We start from the raw sequence: 19,696 nt of genomic DNA, 5'->3' as shown, positions 1-19,696 counted from the left end.
GACTGGTTTAGAAGATGTCAAAGAAAGGAAAACTTATGCCACTATGGAGGTGTCTTAAATGCTTGATTGTGCCTGCAAATCAGGTACATGGACCTCTATATAGTGGAATACACCCCCAATTTCAGGCATAATATGCTGGTATAAATACACCAAATAAAAATGGGGAGCTAGACTGGACCTTTTTTAAAAAAACAAAAACAAACGAAGCCCATTATCCACGGTTTGATTTCATGGGAATGAAACGTCATGGAAAATGTAACTCACTCAAATGTAGATCAGAGATAAAACTTCTGGCTGTCTAACAGGGTACCATGTACTCCTTTTGGTTTCCTTATTATCATCTCTCTCTCTGCTCCACATGCCCAGCTTGCCACCAGCCAAGAAGAGCTCTTTAGCTAGGCTGTTCCAAAATACCATGCTGCAGAAGCAGAATGCTAGCAGTTTCTCACTGGGAGAGTGATGGGAATGTAGGGCAAGCAGTGCAGACCTGCCTACTTCTCTCCGAACCTGGTTAATGTAAAGTACTGAGGAAGAAATGGGCCGTTTTGTAAATCAGCCTTTTCTTTGAGCGGGAGGCTGAGGTATGAGCATGCTGAAGACCAGGTGCCGAGCATCTGCAATCTCCAGCTGATTGCACCATACCCACAGATATTCTAAAGCTTGCTGCTGTCCATCTTCAAGTGACGTCAGGAAAAATTGAAGGGAACATACCTTTACTGGTCGTAGCAGAAACCCTTCTGGGTAATATCCAAGGGAACTGTTTTTTTCCCTAGCCAGGTTTAGGATTACTTTCTAGCAGTGGGTTTTTGTGTGTGTGTCAAGGGGAGGGTTAAGCCAAATTCTTTAATCACAGGTGAGGACATAATTTTGATCAGTTGCCAGTTCTTCATAACTAACACTACAGCTTCTTTAGAAACTAAAGTATGTTGTCCTATTCCTTTTTGAAATTCATTAATCTCTGCTGAATTTCTTCCAACGCCTTTCTGCTCACACATTCAAAAGGCAGACTGCTCATTTGCCAAGTAAATGACACTTGCGGTGCTTAAGAATATATGTCTGTTTTGACTTAGGTTTTGGCTTGTGCAGTGACTCTCATGTGTGCCCTAGACACATTTTTAAGTGGGCTGGTTAGAAGCAGGGCTAAACGAGGAATCTGGAGGTTTGAAGAGAGTTGAGAGATTGTTTTCATCACCTATATTACAAAGGGCTTCAGTATTTGGCCAGAGCAAAATGGGTGAGCTTTTCAAAGGTGCCTAAGTGACTTAGGATCACAAGTTCCAGTGACTTCCATGGAGTCTTGAACTCCTGAGTCACCCACCCTGTGGGGCAACTTTCCTTCTCAGCTTGGGTCGGTGCCAAACCTTTAGGGGGAGGAAATGTACACTACTTGTGCACCCCCACCCCAATGCTGGGCCTTATTTAGTCACCAGGGCAACTTAGAGCAGCCCAGAGGCCACTCTGATGTGTACCCAACTGCCAGCAGTCCCAAAGGGCCACTCCAGCAACTGAGAGTAACCCGAGCCCAGGGGAAATCTGACTACAACCAGCCATGCACTCTGCTCCCTGGGCTAGTTAGTAAGTGATGGCTTTGCCTGTGCTATACCAGGGTATTCCCCTCAGCAGGACAGTCCTTGATTGGCCCGTTGTCACAGCCCCTTTGCAGTAGCAGTGCTGTGGTCCTGGGGGCAATGCTGTATCATTCCCCTATAAGGGTAGGGCTATTCATTGCCTGAGGAGTTGGTGATTGCTAGCAGCATTCCCTACTTTTCCTCTGGTTGGCTGGTCCAAGGAGCCTCCTCGTCTCTCTTGCACTGCCTGCGTGTTAGCTTTTCTTAGTACCAGCTACAAAATGGCACGGGAGCAGTATTATAAAAAAGCCAGACAGAGCACATGCAATGGGAAAAGGATGGATGAAAGCCCTCCAGTGTTAGTCACTGTGGTTAGTCATCTCTAGTATGCTTTGCACTCTGAGATAAAAGGGCAGAGGGACTGGAGGAGGGCTGGTGACCTTTACTTTGCACAAAGGGGGAATATGAAAATGTGCATTGCTACATGGTGCAGTTGCTTTGGTCTGCACTTTCGACTGGCGTTGAGACACCCACACCTAGCTGTCTGGGGCTCCCCTTGCAGAAGTGCGTGAAGATGCAACAGCCAGGGCCAGGCAAAGAATCTGCATCGATTTCGGAATCCTCCTTTCTGAAGGTGCCAGCATCTTGCAGCCTCAAAGTGAGGAGGGAAGGGTGATTGTCTCCACTCTTATCCCTTTGAGTCTAGCTGCGAGGCGAGATTGGGCCCAACCGGGGTTGATGCTGATGGCTGTGTGTCATAGAATCATAACCAGAGATTGACTTATACACTTAGTGCCACCTGATCTGCCCCTTACTGTTATGCTCCGGGAGATCATCCCCCTCCCCTTGGTGATATTTGCAAACTGCTCGCCTGGTTTTCTCCTAACTAACCTGTTCTGCCTCCCTACGGTAACTGTTTTATAGGAGCTGCAGGGGAGGCATAGATGTGCTTGGAGACAACAGGGATATTGCGGAGTGGCTCAGGCAATGCCAGCCAGAGTGATTGGATTTCTGTTTGGTTTTCTCTTTAGAATATTGTCCTATAACAACCTAACCAGACTGGATGAGGGGAGCTTGGCAGACTTGGGAGGGCTGCATCTGCTGCGACTCAGCCACAATTCCATCAACCATATCGCAGAGGGAGCTTTCAAAGGACTCAAAAACCTGCGTGTTCTGTAAGTTACCTGGCGCATGCACACACACACACGCGCGCGCACGTGTGCCCGAACTGCCAACCCTGCTCCCCTGACTAACGCAGGAAATAATTTTTTCTGTAAACCAAATCTCCCTCTGCACTTTTGTGTGGATTTTTATATAGCATTCTTCCTTGCTTTACAGTTGTACGTTCTCCTAAGTGTTCCTGTGCGCTGTTAAGCAGCTGTTGTGTTTCACCCCAGAAGTGGCCGTATTTCAGTGTTGAGGAGGGAAGGGATCCCTTTATCGTTAGTGCCTGGACTAGTGAATGTTGTGTCAGATCCTAGCCTGAAAGGAGCTTTAAAAGTGCAGAGTAAAATTATTAGTATTCAGAATTAGTTGACAGCTCTGCACTTGGATAAGATGAATTTCTTTGCTGGTCAGGGGGGCAAAATTTTTCATGAGTGGGCTATTTTAGATTCATTGTTTTTGTGGTTCCCCTTTCAGATTTAGGCCTGGCAGAGCAGAATGTGCTGAGCTAAACGCATTGTTGAAAGCCCTGATCTCTGAACCCTTCTTCAGCTCTAACGGCAGCATTTTCCATACTGTCTTTTTGAGTTCGATGGGGCTGTGCATCTGGTTCAGCGTTAGTTGAAGCACCTCATAAAAGGACTGAATCTTAAGACACCAGTTTAGGTTCCACTGTAAATCCAATTACACGTGAAGAAGAATCTTTCCATCGCCCAAGCATTTTTACATGCTTTCCTTTCCCCCTTTTATTAACCAATACATGTAATATAAAATCTATCCTAAAATAACACTGAAAGCCTGACTGACTGGCAAAGCCAGTGAGGTTCAGTCTGGGCTAGAGAGATGACGGCTTGCTGACATGGAGAAGAACCGTACACAAAGCTGCACTGAGCCTTGGGCCCAGACAATAAGACTGACAGGACAATGGATACTGCAAGTGACATGCTTACTAGTCTGCATGAGATGAAGAATTTGAGGATGGCAGCCTGCATTTCTTATGAGTCCCAATCCCATTAAAGTCACTGGGAATCTTCCCTGTGACTTCCGTGGGAGCAGACTTGGGCCCGATGTTGTGGGGACAAGGGGGCCCCTTTTTGTTTATGAAACTTTGGGTCGATTTGACTCCCTATCTGTAACGCAAGCGGGGAAAAAAAAAAAATCAACTGCCATAAAGAGAGAGCTTCAAAGTGCCCTGGCAGACTATGGGAAATGATCCTTCCAGTCATTGTTCTGTCCTGTTTAGCTGATGACATATGTTTCGGGGAGTATTCCTGCAAGTTGACCAGACAAGGGAAGAACAAAGTCTCTATGGCATCGAACAATGTGGCATTGGAAAAGAGCAGTCTGGCCCTGATCCTCAGGCTGGTGTAAATGGATTCATCATCCTAGTTTCCTGGATTTTAAGGCCAGTCAGGACCATTAGATCCTCTAGTCTGACCAGCAGGAGAGTGAGTTTGTGTGTGGGGGGGGCGGAGGGTGAGAGAACTTGTGTTTGCGCTGGAAATGGCCCAACTTGATGATCACTTTAGATAAGCTATTACCAGCAGCACAGTGGGGTGGGAGGAGGTATTGTTTCATGGTCTCTGTGTGTATATAATGTCTTCTGCAGTTTCCACGGTATGCATCCGATGAAGTGAGCTGTAGCTCACGAAAGCTCATGCTCAAATAAATTGGTTAGTCTCTAAGGTGCCACAAGTACTCCTTTTCTTTTAGTCTGACCTCCCGCATGATAAGAGCCATAGAATGTCACCGCTGTCCAGTAACTTGTCGGACTAAAGCGTATCTACCAGAAAGGCAGCTAGTCTTGAGAGGAAGAACCCACCACGTCCCTGGACAGCTTGTTCCAGCATCCTCAGGGCAGCTCCTTTTGTTTGCACCGGCCGAGGATCTGGCCCACACGGTTCTTTCATCTGAGCTGCGATGAAATCCCTCAGACAAGTTTAACAGCTCAGCCTTCAAGGCCAGTTGTGCTCACTGGATTTTTATTCTGGTTTTGAAAAAGAAATACAGCGTGGTACTTTTTTATTCCCCTTCACTGAGCCCCATTGTGCTTCGATTAATGAAAAGGACATCAGAACAGAGAAGCTTTCCCTTCCCTGCTTACTGTACTGGACACATCTTATTTATTCCTTCATTGAGTTTCACACGGGCGGAAGTGACTGAAAAGTGATTCTTTTTTATTCGTTTTCTTTTTTAAGCCTAAGCCTTTCAACCACTGGCATTCAGAGAGGGCCTTCTCCCAGGCAGCTGTCAGTGCAGGGACTAAAGGCTTCCAAAGAAAAAGCAGGGGAGCGGGAATGGGTAGATCTGTGCCCTTTGCAGCAAATGCAGAGCCTCTTTTGTGTCCAGTGCAAGGGGGGAGAGAGTGAGCTCTAATTGAATAAAGAGGAAGGCTGTTGGGTCCTGCACCTGGTGAAAAAGACCCGAGCATGCTTTAATTATGGCCTATTGTTGACGAGCCTTTGGTGGGTGTGAAACTGCTGAAATGTGGAGCTATTCAAACAGAGGTCAGGCCTGGGGACCTCACAGCATAATGATTAACAAGGCAGCAAGCATTCAGGCTCAGCCAGCCAGAAACAATAGGAAATTGGCAACAGGGGCTGGGAGAGAAGAGGAGTTGAATACAAAGAGAGCTAGGCCAGAATACCCTGCTCTCTATTTTTCTGTCCATTTGAAAAAAAACACCACATTCACCCCCCACCCCCCTTAACACTAAGCCTTTCAGCTTCCTTTAGGAGAACAAGCCCAGTGACAAGCCAAGCTATTTTCTTTTCGCTTTTTAAGAAAACACCCGGTGACACTCACTCAATAAAAGTATGTGCCAGGGATCTCAAACATTCTCAACACCTCCCCTCCTGTCTCCTCTCATACTGTGAAGAGGCCAGAAGGCTAGTGGTCCCAAGTACAGTGGCAGGGTTGGATGGGGTGGAATTGGCCTCAGGACAAATCTCCAGGAATAGAAGGTTTATTCATGTGTCCCAGAAAAGAGAACCTAAGTTGCAAGCAGGCGGGTTAGTTGATGTATAGTGTGAAACTGGCAGGAATTAAAACATGTGGCCCCTAAGACGTGAAACGTTTATAATCCAATTTATGGAACACTGTCCTCCCAACATCCTGCAATGCATCATGGCAAGTCTTCCAGACCCTGCCTCTCTTCTCACTTGTCTCTCCCCGACTGCCACTGCAGCATTGTTTGTGCCCACACCCTACTGCACTGTTATTCTGCCATCCACTTGGCATGGTTCTAGCCACAGATCTTGCTGACAGCCACCATGACGCTGCCTGGGTCAGTGTCGCACTGAGATATGGGACATGTGTCTGATAATGGCGTCAGCTGAGAAATGGGCATTGTGTCCATGGGCCATTTCTTTTCACAACTTCAGTTCATGTTGAAAAGCCCAAGAAATCATTGCTAGCAACAGAGACTGCTGTTAATTTGGGTACCTGTGGCAAAAAATCAGTCCTGGCCTGGCTGAGGAAGTCTTGGTACCGAGCTATGTGCACTTCTTGGGATTCTTCTGTTCTCATATCATGTGTTAATGTGTAACACACCAAAAAAAAAAAACCCACAAAAACAAAAAAAACATTGAAACTCTTGCTGTTCTAATAGTCTTTTAAGGTTCAAAGAAAATAATGAATTTGTGGGGGACGGGGGTTGTTTTCTGTTTTTCTTTTTTTGCTTTTCCTGTGATGTTAAAAGGCCTAAAAGTATTTTTATTTTTATTTTATTTTATTTTTAAAAAGAACATTAGAAATTCTAAAGTTCTGTCTGCTGAAAGGCACTCTCCTACCTGGAGAATCAAGGGAGAGAGGGGAAAGGAATTTTAGTTAGACTCTTTAAAAATCTTTGATGGTTTTTGGTTTGCTTGTTGTCACTAAGATCCATGTAACTCCAGTAACTAATGAGCATTTTGAAAATTAAACTGGAAAAAGGCCCTCTTTATTCAGGAATAAGAATGACTGTATGGGGAGTTACAACAGTATAATTATGCCAGTATAGTTATGCTGCTAAATTTCTCTGTATAGACAAGACCTTAGACTGTGCAACTCATTGCCACAGGAAGTCGTTGAGGCCAAAAATTTAACAAGATTCAAAAAGGGACTGAACATTTACGTGGATGACAAGAATATCCAGCGTTACCACATTAATTATAATTCTGGAAGGGATATTAAGGGATAATATAAATTCTGGAAGGACTTAAGCCAGTATATCTGATTATTAGACATCAGGATGAGATGAGACCTAATGTGGAGCACAGATTATCCCACATCTGTGTACTGTGCGATTCTTACACCTTCCTCCAAGGCATTTGGTGCTAGCCACTGTTTAAAATAATACTCAACTAAATGGACATTGATCTGACAATTCTTATGACAATTCTTGTTTCGAAAGGCAGAACAAGCTTCTCTTTGTTTGAGGGGAACTTTCCCCCTCCAGGACTTCTTCATACAGCATAAAGAATTAGAAAAGGGCATAAACCCAGATTTTAAAAATCCACTGCAGGTCACGTTTAAAGTGGCAAACGGGATCAGATTGGAAAGCATCAGTTACTTTCGTTGGTGCAAGAAAAGTCATGCAAAAGTAGTTGGCTCTGCTCAAACAAAGTCTGCTCAGCTGCAGTGCTAGGCTTACTGATAACAGTGATGTATGGCAAGGACAAAATGGGAAGCTCTTGGTAAGCTGTTCCCAAACTTTTTCCTTTAGTTCTTTAATGGCGAGCCCAGGACTGAGAAATTGATTGTGAGTTTTCTTTTGTCTTCTCCCCAGGGACCTGGACCATAACGAGATTTCAGGCACAATAGAAGATACCAATGGGGCTTTTACAGGCCTTGAAAACCTAAGCAAGCTGTGAGTAGCCAAGCTTTAGAAGTTTTGTTGAACTCCTTACATGAAGGGGGTACGGGTGAGTGGGGAGAGTTTCTTATGTGGACTTTGGGAACGGGAAAAGCTGAAGAAAGTGTGAGACATGACAGCCCCCAGACTCACTAAATGGTAGTAAACGCCATTCCTAGGAGCACATGTTTTCGTTTCGTAGAGCCCCATGCCGTTAGAGCAGTTGAATATTCACTCACTCAATGGTGGTAGAAACTAGCTTGTGGATTTGTTCTTGGTCAGATTTAGCACACTTCAGTTGCACTTTGTCCACAGAACTCAAGGGAAAAAGCTTCCTTTCACAAAATCACTGAGTGATGCTCAACCTCTAATGAAAACGCTATAATAAACCAGAGAAAATCTCAGGGTTATGCTTAATATATCTTACACTTCACAGTTCAAGTGAATTGGACAAACATCTGTCTCTTAAGGGTTTTTTTTTGTTTTTTTTGTTTTTTTTTTCAGGATATGACCCACCAGTTTCATTAGTGATGCAGTCTTTGTGCAGTTTTATGATCTTGTGATTTTATGATTACTTTTTAGAGCTCATATGAGTGGTACTGATACGCATCTGTATTGGGCCAGAACTGTCAAAGGGATAAAAAGAAAACTGATTCTGTTTGAGAGGAATGTGCAAGAAAATTTATATTGCAGATATTTGTAGATGGCTTCAGCTTTGCAGATATTCAGCCCACTGTTGATTTCTGAATTGCTAAGTGTCCGAGCTGCTTGTTAGATTGTTCGTTTTCCCTTTTGGAGGGATTGCATGGAGAAGGATATTTGAAATCCGCTATCTATAATCGATCCTGTCGGGCAAGTTTCTGACCGATTCTGACTAATTGGGAGTCTCTTTTAATGATTATTTCTTGCCTCTGTTTGAGTTTTCACCTCCTTCATCACTGTCTCTGAGGCTGATATGCCAGGGGTGCCCGGTATGATGGCAGGTGGCTGGTATGAATCTCAGCAGGTGGTGCATTGTCACTCTGTCATTAGAGCTATTTGGGAGAGCGGCTTCAGTGAAGTGGTCGGGACCTAAGATGGGGTTGGAGAAGAGGGACTTGCCATCGTGGGTATAGAAGGACATAGATCAATTTAAAGGAGAAGGGGAAGCAGGGTAGTTAGAGATGCAGGTTGGGGAGGATGGGGAAAGACCAGAGTGTAGCATGAACCAGATGGTGAGGGCGGGGTGGAGAACAGGAGTGAGGGAGATTAGGAGGCGGGGAATATTGGTTAGAGATGGAGAAGGGCAGACAGAAAATTCAGTCACTGGAGAAAGCATGGAGGAGGTGCCACTGGTGGGTGCGGGAACTTCTTGGCTGGTCTTGTTGATAGTTTCCTTTTATCTGAAGAAGCTGGTGAGGTCCTATGTGTGGTAGGAAGCGCGTGGGGACAGTGGGAAAGTTCAAGGAGGGAGTCAAAGGGTAGATTTTAGCAGATGGGATTGTGGACAAGGGAGTAGATGAGAGTGGGAAGGCTGCACGCTTGGCAGGGAAGATGGTAGAATGGTAGGAACAGAGAATAGCCCTGGAGTGGAGGAAGTCTTCATGGTCGGTGGGCTTCCTTCAGAGGCACCGGCACAGGAGCTGGGGTAAAGCAGCAGCTGCTGGGGATGCGGGTGTCAGGGGTTAGAGGATAAGAAAGGCTAAGGCCTGAAAAGGGGCCAAAGGAGTCAGAGCGGAAGAAGGGAGAGGAGTGGAGGGAGTCGCAGCCGAGGGGCTATGGCAAAGAAGTCATGTGAATGTTGCTGGACTGGGGGTTACATATGGGTGAAGGGTTGGACAGATTATTGGGTCTCTGGTTGGATTATCCATTTTGCCTTAAAATGTAAGGTTGGAAACACGCTCGTAATGTTCAAATAATCTAGCTGCCTTTCTTGAGGCATTTTGGTCACATTCAGGGCCTTTCAACTCAAAAGGGCCTAAATTCGTTCATCATCACTCAAGCCAGGAGTTTGAATTTTGTCTCGGGGCTTCAATTAAGTGCCATTCCTACTTCCAAACTTTTTTTTTTTTTTTTTTTTAAATACCAGCCTGTGTGCTAAGTGTTGAACTGTCTGGTATAGGGCCCCTGTGTTTTAACTGTCATTAGCATACAAAAAAATAAATGGCACTTCAGAGGAAACCTTCCAATGAATTAATAATCACAGCTCTGTGGAGATTGCCTTAAAAGCTGCTCCCCTTTGATCTGGCATGGATTAGTCTCTGAAAGGATTTAGCCATGAGTGTTGTTCAGCATAATGAAGGTGTTAAACTGGGAGTGGGGGAGGCCAGTCATTGTAGCCTTTCCTGAATTATAGATGAAGCTCTCCAGAATGGAGAAGGCAGGCCTAAATTAAAACATTGCCTCAGAAAAGGGAGCCGAGAACCACTGAAGCATAGAAAGCATCAGTGGAGTCACTGGGGAGCCACCAGTTCCCTAATTATTCAAGCTGCTAGATTTAACCGTTTTTGATGGCTCACTCACTTAAAGACCTTCGTGCAGGTGCAAAGCTGGCAAAGGGGGAAAATGCTACTTTCTAATGAACTGCTTGTGCACAGTGTCGTTATACTACTTTAATTGCAGTGTGGAGGTACTGTTGCCAACTCGCTTGACAGTGGGAGAGCATTTCTTCACTTGCAGCAAGCTGGCTGATTTGCATGCCACAGTGCTTCCATTCCAAAATACCAGATCCCTTTGAAGATGGTCGCTGGTTTTATAATCATTTCATAATCAGAAAAATGGTTATCTAGGGTCTGTGAGGAAATAGGAATATGTATTTGAATGAGAGTTGGCAGGAGTGTACACCAGCTTCTTATTACAACTTTTCTATGTATTTCTCATGTACGTGGCTATACAGAATAGTTGCATACATGTGTATACCCAGCTAGAGGCGCATACAATAGTTGCATATAAACAGCACGCGCACATATACACTATATATGTAAAGGTGGGTAAAAATCTCCACCTGAGATTTTTGAGGATCAAGATTCACTATAAATGGTGAGCAGGATTGACCTAAGGGGTAAACCTCATTCTGAACACTAACGTCTAAATACTGATGGACTGTTCCTAATCCAAGGAGCTCAGTAAAGATTACAAAATATTTTCACCAAATAGGAACATCTGAAAAGTGGCTTGCAAATGAGTGTGCCTTTTATCAGCCACTAGGGACAGCCTATGGCAGCTGTCTTTATTCTTCTAATAAAAATTAAAAAAAAAGACAATCTAGGGAATGGCCTCAAACTCTCTGAAGATGCAACTATGGTTTTATGGTAAACTAATTTTGACCATAAAGGGTGTGTATGTGTTTGTGTGTTTCCTTGTGGAAGATGGGAATTAACTTTGCCAGAAACCTAAGTTTTGGTTCTGCTTTGTAGTTGTACGTGTTGTACAGAGAGAGACTAAGAACTGTAATTGGTTTCCCATTAAACATGTGACACAGAAATTTACCATGAAAACTGGATGACAGTAGCCAACTCTTGCTGGCGTGCCTGTAGTGGAAAAGAATTATGGGATATCTCACCCAGGAGGAGACAAGATTACTCATTGTTGGGGCCCTGGAAGGGGGATGGCTTGAGCTAGTGAACTGAGGAGGTGCGTGGTTTGGAGGGTAACATAGTTTTGGCTAGTTGTGTGTAGTTTTCCCTTTTTTAATCGTTGTAAACTATAATTAGCTGCATTTGCTCTGTAAGGATGATATTCACAGACTTTAAGGCCTGAAAGAACTATTGTGATCATCCAGTCTGACCTCCTGCATATCGCAGACCACAGAACCTCACCCACCCACTCCTGTGATAGACCCTAGCCTCTGGCTGAGCTACTGAAGGCTTCAAATCATGATTTAAAGACTTCACGTTACAAAGATACTCCACCAAATTACTCTAGTTCAAACCAGCAAGTGATCCGTGCCCCATGCCGCAGAAAAAAGCAACCCCCCCCTCCCCTCCTCCAGGGTCTCTGCCAGTCTGATCCAGGGAGAAATTACTTCCTGACCCCAAATATGCTTATCAGTTAGACCCTGAGCATGTTGGCAAGACCCAGTAGCCGGACACCAGGGAAAGAATTCACTGTAGTAACTCAGAGCCCTCCCCGTCGAGTGTCCCATCACTGGTCATTGAAGATAGCAGTCATATTGGCTACATGCCATTGAAGGCAATCTCATCATACCATCCCCTCCATAAACTTCTCAAACTCAGTTTTGAAACCAGATAGATTTTTTTGTGCCTTGGAAGGCTGTTCCAGAACTTCATTCCTCTGATGGTTAGAAATTTCATCTGATTTCAAGCTCAAACTAGTTGATGGACAGTTGATACCCATTTGTTCTTGTGCCAGCGTTGGCCCTTAACTTAAATAACTCCTCTCCCTCCCTGGTATTTATCTCTCTGAAGTATAGAGAGCAATCATATCTCCCATCAGCTCTCATCTGGTATGACTGATGTGGTTAGGTCCTATGATGGTGTCCCTTGAATAGATATGTGGACAGTTAGCAACAGGGTTTGTTGCAGGGATTGGTTCCTGGGTTAGTGTTTTTGTTGTGTTGTGTGTAGTTGCTGGTGAGGATTTGCTTCAGGTTGGGGGGCTGTCTGTAAGCGAGGACTGGCCTGTCTCCCAAGGTCTATGAGAGTGAGGGATCGTTTTCCAGGATAGGTTGTAGATCGTTGATGATGTGCTTGAGAGGTTTTAGCTGGGGGCAGTACATGATGGCCAGTGGTGTTCTGTTATTTTCCTTGTGGGGCCTGTCCTGTAGTAGGTGATTTCTGGATACCCGTCTGGCTCTGTCAATCTGTTTCCTCACCTTCCCAGGTAGGTATTGTAGTTGTCAGAACGCTTGATAGAGATCCTGTAGGTGTTTGCCTCTGTCTGAGGGATTGGAGCAAATGCGGTTGTATCTTAGAGCTTGGCTGTAGACAATGGATCGTGTGATGTGGTCTGGATGAAAGCTGGAGGCATGTAGGAAAGTATAGCGGTCAGTAGGTTTCCGGTATAGGGTGGTGTTTATGTGACCATTGCTTATTTGCACTGTAGTGTCCAGGAAGCGGATCTCTTGTGTGGACTGGTCCAGGCTGAGGTTGATGGTGGGGTGGAAATTGTTGATATCCTACTGATAATTGCCAATTGTGAATATTTATAGAAAATTGGTACTTTGTAAATATCAGATTGTGCTGTGAGCATCATAATTGGCAGTGTTCTGCAAAGAACACAAATCCTGTCCTGCTTATTAGCACCGAATGTTGATCTACAGGAAGGCTGATCGTCCCTGGAAGTTTGAAAACATACTCATTGTCCCTTTGGACAGGGCTCACCAAGTGATGTTCTGTTCAGGACCCTCTTGTGTTAGGCACTTTACAAACACGCATAAAGAGACCTGCCCCCTTTAAAGATCTTGCAGTTCCTGTATGTGTGCTGAAGTTCAGCTTGTCCTATAGGACAAACAGCAGTGAATAAATTATTTCTCTTCTACTAAAGGTCAGAAGTGGAAGGTGTTGCAGCGATAGTCCAGTACCTTGTTAATCTGGCATTGCACTTAATTCTGTCCACAACCAGCCCATCGCAGAATACAAGAGACCTTCTGTTACTCAACAAGCCAATTTCCAAGTACCATCGCAGACCTGCCTCTTGATGTGATAGGGCGCATTCCGTTTCATACTGTCATCACTATTAAATTGTAATACAGATAAAAGTATTTAATTTCAGGAGGGGAAGAAGTGCACGCTTCAGCCCCTTAATCTCTGTGCAGTTCAGATTTCCACTGCCTTACACTGGACACTTTATCAGATACAGTCACGCTAATTGTGTTTTTTCTTTTGCCTTTTCTTTCTGTTTATCTGGCACTGGATGTTTGGAAACTGCAGAACTCTGTTTGGAAACAAGATCAAGTCAGTGGCCAAGAAAGCGTTCTCAGGCCTGGAGGCCCTGGAGCACCTGTGAGTAACCCACCATCCTTTGCCGTTTGGAACGAGGCCTGCCAAAAATGGCTGAGGAGGTCTGCTAGCAATTTAATAGCGTCTTTGTAAACTGAGAAGCCAGTCCATTTGTGGGGGCCAGCTGCTTCCTTCTCATTATAAGTCAGCTTCAACTTTGGCCTTTCTTTGTGCCAGGAACAAAGTTACAGAACATATGGCAAATTTGCATGCCCTTAATTTTTTGATTTGTATTGGGATAAATATCTCCTTGACTCATAACATGGTTACCCTGCAGGCTGTTTGCAGCGAAGCCATGTTTCAGACCTGGCCATCGCTCCCCCACTCAGCATTCCTCCAAAGTCCGTGACGAGACATGTTGAAAATGACGAGCTTCTGATACAGAAACAAAACCTCTCATTCAGTGTAACCACTTTTCAAGCTGTTTGCAGGAAACCAGTTTGGCTATAGCTAAGCAATTTCTTCTCGTCTCCTCCCAGGGCCGATGCCTCGAGCAGTGATTCATCCTTAGTTTCCGCTTACGAATTTAGCCAGGTTTAAATATTTTGTTGCTCTGTGTGATTTATTGGATGTTGATCACGTTGACTCTTAGGCCCCTGGCACCAAAACAAACAGTGAGGCGCAAGTGTGTTTTGGAGGGGTCAGTAATGACTCTCTGGTTGCAGTTGTACTGAGATTTGCACTTTAAAGCAGCACTAAACTCCTATTGTTTCACACTTTAGTGACTGAGTTTAGAGTCCAAATTTTGGCATAATCCTCCTTCAAAGGACAAGTGGTTTTTTTAGTAAAGTACTGATGAACTTCTGCAGAGGGAAGCATTTAAAAATACTCCTTTTTGGAAATTTTTACCCCCTTTTGCTCAAACTAGCTTTAGAAAACCTAAACAACCACGTTCCCCCCAAACACGTGTTCTAATATCTTCTCAGATATACGTCCCTTTGGAACATTTATAATTAAACACATAGACAGATGTAGTCCTCTTATTCAGGAGAACTGTTTTCAAGGCTATGGAGTAACACAGATTTCTACCTGCTGAGGATTTGGTCCATGAGCAATAAACCTGCTTGGAAGTCAAGGCTGCCTGCTGGGTGCTCAAGAAGATGGTGGAGATGTGTGAGCAGTGACTGGTGGAGGTAGTCTAGGCTGAGATGGTAAAGTGGAGATGAGGCGTTGAATGAGTTGCTCGTTTCTTTGCTTCTTGTGGCTTGCATTGGCGAACTGTGCAGTCTAGCAGCCTTAGCTCAGAGTTAACAAGTGTTTTATCTAGTATAGATCCACAATAATACAAATACAAACCATTGTGCACTGCCTGAATATGGAGCTTGCATACCATAAAAGGTGTGTTCCATTACTTACTTAGCTTGGAGAAAAGATGTTGGTCTCTTGATGTTACTGGAGCATTAATTTTTTTCAAAAGTGCCTCTGATTTTGTTCTGCAGGAACCTCAGGGACAATGCAATCAGGTCTGTCCAACCAGAGGCTTTTGCTAAGATGAAGAACCTGAAGCAGATGTAAGTATTTGGACCGTACATACCATTAAGTCTGCACTAATCTTTCTCCTCCTGTTTGTGAGTAGTACCATACTGGTCACATGTATAACATGCCATTGGAAACAATTCCCCCTTCTCTCTCAACCTTCCCTACAGGTTATTTTTACACTTGAGCAGATGTCCCGACACATCTCACACTTAGTAGAGAGTGAAATTAGATCAGAGTAACCGTGGGTAGCATGTGTGCAATTATCCATCTCCGCTCAGAAAATCCAGTTCTGTTAAGCAAATCTCTTGTTCTTACACAGTGCTCTGTGAGCTATTTAATTCCTGGTGGCCAGGAATGTAATTTCCGGTATACCTATGTTTAGGGTCTGCACACAGTGCTGACGTTTCAGTGGATTTGAGATGTACATCATCTAGTGTCAGCTGTAAAAATGTGGCTGTGTTATCAGAACTGCTAGTTTTTCTCAGTGCCAGGGCTCTCTCTTGTTATATACACATACACACAGATGCATATCGTCATCTCACAGCGTTCTAAAGGTTAAGCTGTAATATTCGATGATCTCAGATCCTGCCCCCCAGTCGCTGTATAGTTAATGTGTGGTTCACAACCTCTGCTTGACCTTTGGTGCTACTCCTTACAGTCAAACCTGTATCGCTGCTTTGCTGATAGTGAAGTTTCACAGAAATGCCTTGGCCTAAAAATCGCTGTTTTACGATATGCTGTAGAGATGGAACTTTAAATGGTCACTTGTCTACGTGGTGCTTTGTAAGAGGTTCCTAAACCAACACAAAGGCCAAATTCTCTGCTGATGTACATTTTGAGAGCACCATTAGCCTTAGGGCTGTGATAAGTTAAACCAGCAGAGAATTTGGCCTGGAGTGTTTTAAAAATTATGTAGAGAACATCTCACACCTTACAGCACGTAAAACCCAGGCCTGGCATTACTAAAGGAGTTGTGCAGCATTTGAAGTTATTGTGTCTTGTGAGCTTATGCCCCATCTTTGATGGCCATCCGCTAGTTACACAGGTGAAGTATCTTCTGAATTCTAAGATTTCTTCTTAACAGCAGCCACTAAGTTCCCAGTAGGATGCTGAGAATTTTTTGTTATTTGAATTACTCACTGTTTTTGTTGGCCGTATACAAAACCAGTGATTTGTTGGCCCTCCCCTCCCCCTGTGTATCAGTAGTTAACCAACAAACAGAATTCACTGAGCTGAGCGCGTGCCTTCTGACCCCCTGGTGCACAAACAAATAAGTGCACAAACAGAAGGAGGGAGAGAGACCTGTTGGCTTGGGCTGCATCGGAAATGCACTAAAGATTAGCATTGGCTAAGTAGGTTATTAACCGCTGTAAGTAGAGAGCTTCACAGAACGCTTTCGACATTCAGCGATTGAACCTTGCAGACAATCCCGATAAAGACTTTCTAGACAATGGTGGGCAGAGAAGGCACATGTGTAGTAATTATACAAGAGGAGTTCAGGATTCCTGGGTTCCGTGCCTGACTCTGCCCCGATACATGCCTCCTTGGTAGATTACTCAGGTCCAGATCCTCAAGGGTATTTTGGCTCCTTGCTTCCATTGAGATCTCTCTGCCTCGGTTTACCTAAATGTAAATCACCACTTGCCAGCCTCTCAGGGTTGTTGCAAGGGTTAATTAATGTTCATAAAGCGTTAGGAGATTTTTTGGGGGCGGGAGGGAGAGGAAAGGTGCTATACAAGTGTGATGTATTTAGCACAACAGCCATCTTCTCCCTTTTTGCTCGTGCTGAGGGAAAGGGAGGCCCGCCGAGTGATTTTAAAGGGCTCTGAACTTTGCAGTGTTTCTCTCGCAAGGGTCACAAGCGGGCGCTTTCGTTTCTGTTTCCCTCCAGCCACATAAACAGCGACAGCTTCCTGTGCGATTGCCAGCTGAAATGGTTGCCGCACTGGTTAGCCGAGAAGGAGCAGCAGCCCTTTGTGGTAGCCACCTGCGCCCATCCCGAGTCGCTCAAGAGCAAGAGCATTTTTGCCGTGCCCACAGAAAGTTTTGTGTGTGGTAAGTGGGGTCTGGGTGTGAGGCTGTGTGAACGGCAGGTCTTGTTTTGGCCAAAATTTCCTTTTACTGCTAGACTGTGTGATTGTGCCAGGGTTGGTGGGGGTTTTGTGTCATCAAAGCCAACCCAAGCCTACATTTTAAAAATTAGTCACTGGCTACAATTTATTTCCCACCAAAACCACACATCACATTGGTTGCATCTAGTGTATCCCTTTACAAGGCACTCTGAGTATTAAATCAAAGGGGACTAACAGTTGGTTCAGTTATAAATCCAGCTGCTCTGTTATAGGAAGACAGCTCTGGTCCTAGAGAGCTAATATGGGCAGGGTTTCAGCTGTGAATTTGCACACAGAGTGATAGCACTGTGAGCTTCAGTTGTTGGGTTTGGGATTTCCCCGCTCCCCCCCATTGCCACCCCCTCAATCGTAAGAACAAAAGGTTTTAAAAAAATTGTGGAGGGGCGGGGGGTCTTTAAATATAAGCTCTTTTTATGGCTGTTTTATCCATTAAATCTGAAACAGCCAATTGCTAAAATTTGCATTTGTGTGTTTGTGATTAATTTTTATTTGCTTGGATCAGAACTACTGCTTTCCTTTCATCCAACTGCTCGCTGCTGTTATGGCCAAGTATGGCTGAAAACCAGCCTGGCAAATGCAGAACAGCTGAACACACACACACAACCTAGCTTTTAATCGGGAACAATTAAAAGTGATCAACCGAAACCTGTGGTAGGAGACTGGGCCAAAGTCACGATTGCTCATGCTTTCCTCCTTTGAAACTAAATGGGGCCTAGGTTTTGGAACCTCTCTGTGCGGTTTGTCCTGTTAACCATGTGGATTTTAGTCTTACTTTTTTACAGTGATAATTTATGAAGAGCAGAGTAACTTTTGAAAGTTCCCTTTCCTCAGTTGAAAGCATAACTTGTATGTCTCACTGATGAAAGTTCACCCCACGTTCCAGCCACACCTGAGATGAGCACAAATATACACATACGCTTAACGTACAGGGCATCAGAGCTGAGATGGCCTGCCTCCAAATGGGCTTGGTGGGGTTGTTATTTCAGTCCTAAAGAAAAGGAGACACATTTTCAAATGCTCTGTCCCCACGGCAAGTCATCACAAAGTTGCAAAATCAACCTTTCTAATGTAAGGACAGCTTTGCATCTCCGATGGCTGCCAAGCCATCAGCCACCGGTCTTTCCCAGTTCCAGAGGCATCGCTGTTTGTTTAAACATTACTCCAATATTCAGTTACGCTGTTTGTCGAAATCTAATAAACGAAACTGCTTGGAACTCTGCTAAAAGCAACAGTTGCCCTGAGCAGAGGGGTGCACATGCAGGCCTCCGCTTTAGAAGGGTGACAGGCAAATACAGCTGCTGTTCATAGACATCTTGTACCATCATGCTGCTGCTAGTGAGTGCTTGTCAGTTGTAACAGTGACTTTAATCCTTTTCACCCTCCGCTTCAGGTTAACGCAAGAGTTTGAGGGAGGGGTGGTTTAGAGGAGAAATTTAGGGGCTGCAACTTACTCTTGAAGTTGAACTTCAGATTTGCTCTTATTGTTTGAAGTGATGCTTTGTACATGAGTGGTGTAAGTATTCTGGTAGCACCTGGGCCCCAGTCAGTGGACCAGCGCCTCATTGCGCTAGGCACTGCATGCATACACTCTGAAAACATGGGGCCTGCCCCTACAAACTCTGTTGCATAGAGAGAGTTCATCTTCCCATTAAGGTACATAAAGGCAGATGTGCAAAAATGTCAGTTCCTCAAGCTAAATAGACTCATGGTTAATTAAATTTAGACTTGCTCTGCATCAGCTGCTAAAATAATTTTGTAGGTGAAAACGGCAAGAATTGTGACCGGGAACAGTGGTCATAGCGTCCGAGTTCGGGGCTGAACCGCTGTCATTGTTTTTCAGACGATTTCCCCAAACCCCAGATTATTATTCAGCCGGAGACAACCATGGCCGTTCTCGGCAAGGATATCCGCTTCACCTGCTCGGCCGCAAGCAGCAGCAGCTCCCCTATGACATTTGCCTGGAAGAAGGACAACGAGATCCTGCACAACGCCGAGATCGAGAACTTTGCCCATGCGCGGGCCAAGAACGGCGAGGTGATGGAGTACACCACCATCCTGCACCTGCGGCACGTCACCTTCGCCCACGAGGGGCGCTACCAGTGCATCATCACCAACCACTTTGGCTCCACCTACTCAAACAAGGCCCGGCTCACTGTTAACGGTGAGCGCCAGGCTGGGTTCAAATTCTTTTCTTGTCGGTAAAAAGGTCATCCAGCCATACATATCCCACGGTGTGTTGGGAGGCCCCGTATTACAGGCACACACCTCTCTGGCTATGCTGACCCCAATCTGGCCACGCACATGCCTAACTCCAAGCATGCGAGTCATCGCTAAACACAGGCGTCATCCCATTGGTTTCAGCCGTTCCCGCAGGGTCTCTGCCAGCAGGAATGAAAGTCTGAAAGGGCTAGAAAGAGGGAACATATCGAATAACATTTCCCTTTAGGGGGAGGATGGTTTTTATTTGTTTCATACCCTGAAGACTGATCCCAGAAGCATTTGAAATTAGTTTAACGGGGGGGTTCTCAGGCATCAGGAAGGCTGGTTTAGTTTCCCTAAGGCTGTTTGTCACTCTACCCC

General features: G+C 44.9%; 1 protein-coding gene across 2 annotated transcripts in view; it reads left to right on the top strand.

Moving 5' to 3' along the window:
* LRIG1 (leucine rich repeats and immunoglobulin like domains 1) overlaps positions 1-19,696 on the top strand; it is a 128,069-nt gene that overhangs the window by 99,564 nt on the left and 8,809 nt on the right. For both annotated transcript variants that reach the window (XR_012159755.1, XM_073351038.1), the window contains exons 8-13: positions 2,600-2,743; positions 7,501-7,581; positions 13,437-13,508; positions 14,945-15,016; positions 16,876-17,039; positions 18,957-19,277. Coding sequence is in view for 1 of the 2 variants with exons in the window: in XM_073351038.1 (XP_073207139.1) it covers positions 2,600-2,743; positions 7,501-7,581; positions 13,437-13,508; positions 14,945-15,016; positions 16,876-17,039; positions 18,957-19,277 (854 nt within the window). In the remaining variant the exon portion in view is untranslated. The remainder of the gene's footprint in view (positions 1-2,599; positions 2,744-7,500; positions 7,582-13,436; positions 13,509-14,944; positions 15,017-16,875; positions 17,040-18,956; positions 19,278-19,696) is intronic.

This window comes from Lepidochelys kempii, chromosome 7 (genome assembly GCF_965140265.1).
Source record: "Lepidochelys kempii isolate rLepKem1 chromosome 7, rLepKem1.hap2, whole genome shotgun sequence".
In the NCBI taxonomy this organism is placed as follows: domain Eukaryota; kingdom Metazoa; phylum Chordata; order Testudines; family Cheloniidae; genus Lepidochelys; species Lepidochelys kempii.
This window is presented reverse-complemented; position numbering and strand designations above follow the sequence as displayed.